Below are 9,972 nucleotides of genomic sequence, written 5' to 3' on the forward strand. Positions count from 1 at the left end.
TATTTCTAATTATATTAGATTTTTATACGCCGATAAAAATATAAGATTTAAATTTTTATACTTTCCAATCCCATTTTCAAAAGATCAACTTTCATCCCGTTTTACAGAAATCTAATATCGTTCCACACAATACAAAAATTTACTGTATTACATTAAATAGTTTTAAGTTAAACTATTACAAAAGTATTAAATTAAATATCGCATGTATAAAACAATATATCAAGGTTTTAATTTGTTACAGTATATCTCTTGGTTGAGATGTACGCTGTTGATTTAAGCCTAGAATCAAAAAGGACAGCTTTACTACCGCTCATAGCTGTAGATTGGTCTCTATCTTTCCGGTTGACAATACCACTAGCAAAGACGGTGATTTCTGAACAGAAAATCTTCCATATTTTGCATTTTACTAAATGTGAACTGTAATTACAGTTAAACGTTCGTTCCGTAAAAATGTTAATTGTGATACGCCGAGTGACAATAATTTTGTCAATGGCATAATCGATTTCAAACGACTGGATGCCTGCGTAAAGGGAACAGTACGATACGACCAATGGTGTCTGAAAAAAATGTTGAATATGTTAGGGAGTCTTTCTTACACAGTTCTAAAAAATGTGTTATCAATGTAAACCGCAAACAAGTGATGCCAATGATGACGTGGGGAATGTTTTAAGGAAACGATCATATAATCGTACATATCGTTTACAATTGTTACATGCTTTGAAACATACCAAGTTCTCGATCGCATTAATATGACGACTACTTGATCGTTTTGTGTTTAGTGATGGGTCAACATTTCATGTTAGTGGAAAAGTTAACTAACATACACAATGTCCGTATCTGGGGTCAGAAAATCCCCATAAATTCTAACTATGCGGAAGGGACTCCCAAAAAATTAATCTTTTTCAGTTCGTTATTCTAACGGCAAGTTTACGAGCCATTCTTTTTCGCTGAAGCTAACGTAAAAGGGGTTAGTAATATGAATATGCTGTGTGTAAGGCTTTTCCTTTAACTGCAAGGTAGACCAAAGAACTTTATTTAGCAGCAAGATAGTGCTTTCCTCATTGAAATAGCTCTGCACAAGAACGGTTTCCACAACCGCTGGATCGGTCGGCTGACCCGAAGATAGAGCTTGTTCGCATTGGCCTCCAAGGTCACCCGATCTGATCCCGTGTTCCAATTTTTTCCTTTGGGATTTTATAAAAGATCTTGTCTAAATGTCTCCTCTACCTACTGATCTATCCGATTTGAGACACAGGACTCCAGATATGCTGGTTAAAGTTCAAGCGGTCTTATCGATTGGATGAGTAACGCGTCACGAAAGGTGCTTACATTGAACATTTGTGGAGAAAACCTGTAAGAGTAACTCTTTCACTTTATTTGTGATTTATTACTTTTAGACAGTATTAAGAGTTATTAAATACGTAGCTTTAAAACAGATTAGCTTTTCTTAAACCTGTACATTCCACACATATCCAGAATCGTGTAACCAAGATTTTACTGTTTTTAACTCAAGGGGATCTCAAAATAGAAATTTAGAATTCGTGTGGTGTAATACCTTTATCAATTACAATACTTAACTCTTTTTATTTACAATGACAGTCTGGTCAATAAAAACAATGAAAAGTAAAAATACAGTCAATTTTGAAATAGAAAAGCTGATGTGGACACACATGACTTCCTTGTACGTCTATTAATTACCATATACATATTATTTGACATGAAAAGTACATAAAATTTTATTTCATTAATAACTTCCGCTATTTTTTTTTTTTTTTTTTTTTTATTGAATTATTATTTATCGTAATTTTTTTTTACAATCAGAGGTTAATAATAATTATTAAATCAACATTTAAATTAAAAACGAAAAAAGTTAAAAAAAAAGGAGACAAAGTTTGATTCGAACCGATGTATTTCCCCCTTTACGATCCAAGTATTTCATTAATTAAAATTTCATTTGGCTACAACTCTAGAACCAACGAAAATAAGTATCACTTAATATATATCGTTGAAAAGCTCTCAATAAGAGCTTTAAGAAAAAATTCCAAACCCCAGATTTTTTTTTAATTTTGGGCTTTTTTGGACACCTTTGATCCAGTCGATCGCAATCAAAAGGTGAACCGCACAACTAGATGAGTCCTAAATCCAAAATATCAACATTCTACGGCTAATCGTTTTTTAGGTATGCGAGATACATACGTACATACAGACGTCACGCCGAAACTTGTCAAAACGGATTTAGGAATGGTCAAAATGGATATTTCGCGATCACAATACTTCCTTTACTTCGTACAAGAACGTAAAAATGATGATTACTAAAACATGTATGTTTAATTCAATTAATGCTTAAAAAACAGGAATTCAGATATTTTAAACAAAGTTTACATTTCATACTACAAGTTATTATTTATTTTTTTTATGAAAGTAAAAATACGTGCAGAAAAGAATTTTTTATATTTAAAAATAATATAAAGAGACCTCTACCGAGTCTGAGTTCAGGGTCTCGGAAATATATATTTTTTTTTAACTTAAATTTAATCATTAGTACGTATATGAGTAAAATTTGACAGTAATTTTATTGAATTTTTGTTTAAAAAATATTATCATATATACAAGCAATAATATTATGCTAGGTAGAAGTTTTTAAGAAGGTGAAAGATATCTTCAAATCATCTACATGGAAAATCCAATTTTTTTTTTTCTTTTAATTATGTGGTTAATTCAAACGGAGAAATCTTTTAACAAGACAATCAGAGGAAAGTTTTGTTTGTTTTTGTTTTTTATTACGAAATGAAATAAGAATCATTGAAATCGATACATTTGATTAAAACTAACATTTTAAAGTATATAAAAAAACATATTGGATGAATTGAGAAACTGCTCCTTTTTTTGAATCTATTTATAAACTAAGTATAAAAAAGTGTATTTAAGAACTTCAGGACACGGCGAGTGAGTCATAGTGTCTCACTACATTTCATCCGAAAAATTTTTGGTTCGAATTCTTTTTCTTTCTGTTTAGCATCCGGTAATTACCGTTCGGATAATACTTCAGAGGATGAATGAGGATGATATGTATGAGTGTAAATGAAGTGTAGTCTTGTACAGTTCAGTTCGACCGTTCCTGAGATGTGTGGTTAATTGAAACCCAACCACCAAAGAACACCGGTATCCACGATCTAGTATTCAAATCTGTGTAAAAATAACTAATTTTACTAGGGCTTGAACGCTGGAACTCTCGACTTCCAAATGCTGATTTGGGGAGACGCGTTCACCACTAGACCAACCCGGTGGGTTTTAGTTCGAATCCTACTAAGATTTGGCTTTTTTTCACAAACAACAAAATCATTTCCCGTAATAAATAAAAAAAATCAGACAAAGTAGGAGGGTAATTAAATTTCAGCTTATAGTTGGCTGAGAAATTAAATTGTTGTAAAATAAATTACTTATTAGTTAACTATTTATTTTATAACACAATAACATAACTTGATTCCAATGGAGGGATCCATTTTATTTTTACCCGATTACAAGAGAAGGGTAATCTATTTGATTCGAATATTTGTTCCCTCCCTTCTAATAATGACTACATCAATTTTTAGAAATACGCAACCAAACGATTTATTCATATATTCATCAGAGTGTGATACTTGAAAACAAAAAACAAAATGGTGGATGCATAATACTGTACTCCCCAATCCAAAAAATTAAATTTATTTGAAACTTATCAAGTAGCCTTATCATAAGAAGGTTTCTGAATAAGGAGGATTTAAGGAATAAGGAGGAAAAAAGGTTTTTGTGGGATTCCATAATAATAATAGAATTTTTTTAATTAAATAAATTTTTTTTAAATAAATACGAGAAATTATAACTATAAATTAAGCAATTAAAAATAATTTCAGTGTAAATTTAATTAATCAATAAAATAATATTAAAGGTATTGCTAGTTTAAAATAAATTATTGAAATATTTCTAAATCATTTACACGTATATTTTGTTCAAAATTATCAAAAGATAAAGAAGTGTTATAAACTAAATTAATCGATAAAAAACTTGGTTTAAGCTCCATAAACCATTTTCAGTTCAGAGAATACTTACACAAAAATCATTACGTAGTTTTTCTCTTCTATATAATAAAAATATAATTTTATAAAGATTAGCTATAATATAAAGTTTATTCCTACTCGGGCTTTTTTCGTTAATCTTTAACATAATATATAAAAGTTTATTTGTTTTTATATTTATTTTGATAACACCGTTTCCACAAAATGCTGTTAACCAATTTCTAACTAATATTAAGAATTTTAGTGTCTATTTCACTGCCATTAATTAACCCCCAACAATCAAAATAAGCTCTAAAATACGGAATATAATACTAAGTTAACATAGATTGGATTCATCATAATAAACAAAATTCGACTACTACAAAAATTATTTTCATAGTTTTTATTTTTACTTTTTTTTAATTTTCATAACACGATACAACAATAACAATAACAAGTTATTGTTTTGATGTTTGAATAATGTACTAGTATAGGAAGTAATAGTGTCAACAAATGGTTGTGAATACTTTTTATACACGATGTTTAAATTTTTCTTTTTTCTCAGATAAGTAAACATAAATTGTATACTATTATTAGCTATGTATAATTATTATAATATTTTTGCAATATTATTAATTTTGTTTTTTTAATAGATAATATTACTTAGTGACCAATAACTTAATTTTGATCACTAAATCTAACTTAAATAGCCAAGTAATCTTTTTATCTTTGATTCGATTCTCAGCAAGAGCTTGGGAGGATATTTCCTTTTACATTATCATAAGAAAAACAATTCTCTACAAGCAGAGATATTCTTTTTGAAAATAAGCCAATAAATAAATGTTTTATATAAATAAATATATTATGCTATTTATATATGATTTCATTTCATCAAACATTAAATAAAGTTTTTTTTATGATATATCTTGTTATATATTAATACAAAATATTTTTTAAAAAAATAGTATAAATGACAGATGAATGAATGTGAAGTATAAAAAATAAATAAATTTAAAAAAAAGTCATGTGGACGAGTTTTTTTATTACAAATTTATTGCCACTATGACTTTTGCATATATATGAAGTTATAAATGTAAAATGTTTACATTAAAAAAAAAAACGTGGTCCATAATCAACAAAAGAAGTAAAAACAAAATAAATATATTTATATATCACAACCAAAATAATACTAATATTTAAGAAATATATCAACATGTAAGGAGGTTGAATTAACTAAAATATATTATTTATATAAGTATTTTAAAAATTAAAAGTATTTAGATCATTAAATTGGTTATATTTAAAAATTAAAGATTTATTGATAACATTATTTTTTGGGTAATAAAATATGTAAAAAATCATTTTACTTCGCTAAACAAAAAACCACACAAAGGTAAATAATTAATTACATAAATCTGTAATAAAATAAAAAATCATACATTTTAATCTACAAATTAAGTATTATAAATTAATTTAAAATTGATGACTTACCCCATTTCTAAAAAAATATGCCGTACATACGGCATTCATGGAATACAAAACAAATCCATTAAAATACAACCGTACGTAATTAAAATTCACTTAACTTAAATCACGTGTTTTAATACGATACTGTACAACGCGAGAAAGTTAACTAAATATCCCCACGTTATTCAACTTCGCCGCCACGGCAGCCGGGAACACACTGGCTAGCTTCAATACAAGGCTGTCGGCCGTTACCCCAACACACAACGTATACTCACTCTGTCTCTTTCTCTTCTACTCTACTCCCACCACAAAACTCATCATCACAACAGTCTCTTCTCAGCTATTCACCTATAAAAATTGAATAGAAGCGACTGATGCATCTAAACTTATTCTTCGACGAATAAAGTGTACCGATGAATATTCAAACGTTTATAATCAGATACTTTGTATTTAAAATTTAAATGTCCTAAATTAATTTTTTTAATAAAATACTGTAAGTTTCACTTAATATAAAAATAAAATTAAATAAATGAAAAAAATTAAATACCTTTCAAATTATTAAATTTAAATGAAATGTGATTAAATAAATAAAAATAAACAATTTGATAAGTTTTCTTTAAAAAATAAATTGTTTTTCTTTTTTAATTTTAAATTTAAAAAAAAAAATTGAAATTTCCTTTCTTCATCAAAGAAAGGAACAAAGAAGTTCACAATATTAAATTGATAAGAGACATATAAAAAGTTTATTCTAATTGCATGTAAAAGAAAACTTTCAAAATATATTAAATATTAAAATATAAAAATTTAATTTCATGGCGGAGTGGTAGTTTCATCTAGAGATCCCGGGTTTAAATCCCAGTCAGGCATACCAGTTTTCATACGCTAAAAAAGTTTCATTTTTTTATCTCACCCACAAGCTTTGAGCGTATTGGTGAATTATTTATCAAGAAAAAAAATACTCATTAATTCGTCTTTAATAGAAGTTTTTTAAAATTACAAAAATAAAGGTTACTGATTTTTAACTTGCACAAATTTAAAAACCTAAAAACTGAGAGAAGAATTAAATAGAATTATTTTTTATATATAAAGTACGATTTTTAAGTTATTTTTTTTTTTAATCATTTTACATTGATAATTATCTTATTTATTATTATTTAGTATGTGTGTAGGCCACATAAACATGTTGTTATTGTATTTAAAAAAAGTCTTTTATAAAAACTTAGAAGAATACTAGAGACCAACATCGTGATAAAAGTAAGAAAAAGAATGCAGAGAGACGACGTTAACTAATTGATTAAATGATGCCTTTCTCATTTTAACTCAACCTTTTAGCATTACAGACTTTTTCCTTCTTTTTGTGACACAATTGTAGCCAAACGCGTTTTATAAAATTTTTGTATAAAATTCCTTACTGTTAGACGGAACACCATATGTATAACGATTTTTCATAAAAAATACGTGCGCGCGTGTGTATGTTCTCTTTATGTATACTGTTCTTTAAATATTATTTTTTTTATTTATATGTGTGTATGTATATACACATAAATATATATATATATATATATTTTTTTTTCTTATGTAGTTAAAAAATCTTAATTCAAAATAAAACAAATAAGAAACGCGTAATTAAGATAAATTATTTGGAAATGGATAAACCATTGTTAAACAATAAATTACGATATCAACTCAGTTTTAATTTTTTTTTTTTTAATTTTCTCTTCACTAATTCAGTATTGTTGTAGATATAAATTTGTTAAATCGTAACAAAATAAGCGACATCGACTCTTCATATTACAAATATCGACCCTGTGCTACAAACATAATGTAACTTGAAATATCCAACGTTACTTAACTTTAATTTTTTTAAATAAATTTTTTAAAAATATTACAAGAAAATGACTTCAGAATTATTATATATCATTATGATATATAATAAAAAAATAAAATAAAAAATAAATGAAAGTTAGTGATATATCTTCAAAATCTACCGCTCTGTAACAAAGTGGTAGCGTCCCATCCTTTCATCCGGGGGTCCCGAGTTCAAATCACGGTCAGATATTTCATTTTTCATACACTACAAAATCCCATTTCCATATTCTCACGAAAAAGCTATTCTAAGCTTCTGTGGTGAATTAATCGGACGACGCAGTCCTTAAAATAAAAATAATAATAATAAAATACTTCTGATGTTTGGATGAAACTTACAACAGCACCACATGGACTTCCCGTAAGAAGTATAAAGAATCTTTAAAAATTTCTACAATTTACCGAAAGTAAAGTTAGAACATACTTAAATAAATATATACCACTCGAATTATGAAGCCGGTTAAAAATGAAATTGTAGGTTTTAATTTCTTAAATCTTGATTCTACGATAAGGGTTTAAGAAATAATCAACCAGAACAAAATCAGGTACTCTTTAACTTAAATAATATTCCAAACCTTAGGAACATTTAATGATGAATTCAGTACCTCTTTTACATCCTCAATGATAAGGAATCATTATTACTGTATTAAATTACAGTCAAATTCCTGTAACTCGAATGACTATAACTCGAAAATTTCTACAACTCGAAATTTATTCTCGGTCGTATTGTATTACGTTATACGGAAATATAATTTCTTTAACTGGAATAAAAATCCTATAAGCCGAAATAAAAATTTGATCGGTTTATTACAAAAAATAAAATAAAAACTCAAGTTTTTATTTTTAACATTAGGCCTATAACACCGATCTTAATTTCAATTCAGAAATATGAAACTTCCTGTACTATGCGAAACAAAAAGATATGAATCAACATACAGTAAAGAGGAAAGGGAAATCTTATATAACACGCGTTAGTATTCACCGGACCTCGTTCGTCGTAAGAAGTGTAGGTCAGTGTGTGTTTTTTTATAATCGTTTCAGCTCTCGTATGCATAGCTTTCGTATGTCTGTTTGGGTTGGTTTGCTACTGTATACAAGGGTGTTCTTATTCTTTCCTTACAACGATTTTTATATGTTTAGAAATTTAAAAATACTGTCATTAGATGATAAAATAAGGCTCATAATGGAAGTAGACTCGGGAAAAAAGAAGAAAAACGTGATTGCATCGGAATTTGAACACCCAACACGCTTACAACGATTTACAAAAACCCTGAAAAATTTTTGTAAGACCGTAGCTTTCATAAGTCAAGTGTTATCAAAAGTCTGTCAAGTATCCCGATGTTGAAAAAAGCGTTTTAGAGTAGTTTAAAAACAGTCGCGATCAAATCTTACCTATCAGTGAACCAATTTTAAGTGAAAAAGCCAAGTACTTTTTCCATACAATTTAATTGTACGAATTTAAATGCTAGTGTTTTGGTTTTGCTTATTAAGTTTATAAGTTAACCTTTTGGGTTGGCTTAATAAGTTTAGAGATAGACATGGAATAATTTTTAAAAATGTTTGTGGTGAAAGTGTCAGTATAAATGAAGAATACGTGGATAAACAGTACACTAAAAGAAATAATGAACATATACAATGAATCGGACATTTTTAACGCTGACAAAACTGGACGGTTTTACAAATATTTACTTAACAAAATTTTAACTTTTAAAGGTGATAAATGCCATGGTGGGAAGTGAAGTAAAGACCGCGCGCGTCACAGTTCTTTTAGGTAAAAACACGTTGGGGACAGAAAAATTGAAATCTCTATTAATTGGTAAATCGAAAAAAACACTTTGTTTCGCTAATGTTAAATCTTGGCCTATTCAGTATGAAGCCATTAGAAAAGCGTGAGTTATTAGTGAAATCTTCTAAAAATGGTCATTCAGATTGGATCGTTATTATCATTCGAAAAATATAAATATTGTTCTATTTATTGACAACTGCCTGGCACATCCAAAATCGTTTCTACAGGAATTGTTATCGAGAAAATGCGTTTTCTTTTCACCAAACTCCAATCAATGGATCAGAACATTATACAAAATTTTAAGCAAATTTACAGGAAAAGGATTACAATGAAAACGTTAGAGTTGATTGAAAAGAAACAAAATCAAAAAATTAATCTTCTTCACTGTCTATGGGAAGTGAAAAAATCTTGCAATGATGTGCCTCAGCTAACAATTTTTAATTTTTTTTTTTTAAACGGGTTGTTGTGGGTTTTTAAAACCCACAACAACCTGTTATTTTATTGGAATGTGAACAAACTAACTGTATGAACTTTTTTTCTAGCAAATATAGTGGTGATGATGATGACGTTGATAATGATTGACAGTCAGTTACTTCTGTTTTACAAAAACCCAGCGATGTAACTTTTTTAGATGGTTTCTAAAGACGAAGATTTGTAGTAGTGACTACCCTATTGAAGGTATTGTAATCAATAAGATTAACGCTAACGCAAATGAGAACGATAACATGGAGACTGATTCGGATAACGACAATGATGAACTACCCTGCGTACCGACCCCAACTTTAATGGAAGTTACAGATAACATTGAATCTTTCAACG

The 9,972-nt window shown here is 28.2% G+C and overlaps 1 protein-coding gene across 2 annotated transcripts in view; it reads right to left on the reverse strand.

The window, feature by feature from the left end:
- The window catches only part of Mp (collagen XV/XVIII-type protein multiplexin), a 1,718,393-nt gene extending 1,712,694 nt beyond the window's left edge, over nt 1-5,699 (reverse strand). For both annotated transcript variants that reach the window (XM_075369827.1, XM_075369826.1), the window contains exon 1: nt 5,526-5,699. In XM_075369827.1, coding sequence (XP_075225942.1) covers nt 5,526-5,560 — 35 coding nt within the window. In that variant the 5' untranslated portion in view covers nt 5,561-5,699. The remainder of the gene's footprint in view (nt 1-5,525) is intronic.
- Nucleotides 5,700-9,972: the final 4,273 nt, after the last annotated feature.

Source organism: Lycorma delicatula, chromosome 6, assembly GCF_047948215.1.
Source record: "Lycorma delicatula isolate Av1 chromosome 6, ASM4794821v1, whole genome shotgun sequence".
Classification (NCBI taxonomy): Eukaryota; Metazoa; Arthropoda; class Insecta; order Hemiptera; family Fulgoridae; genus Lycorma; species Lycorma delicatula.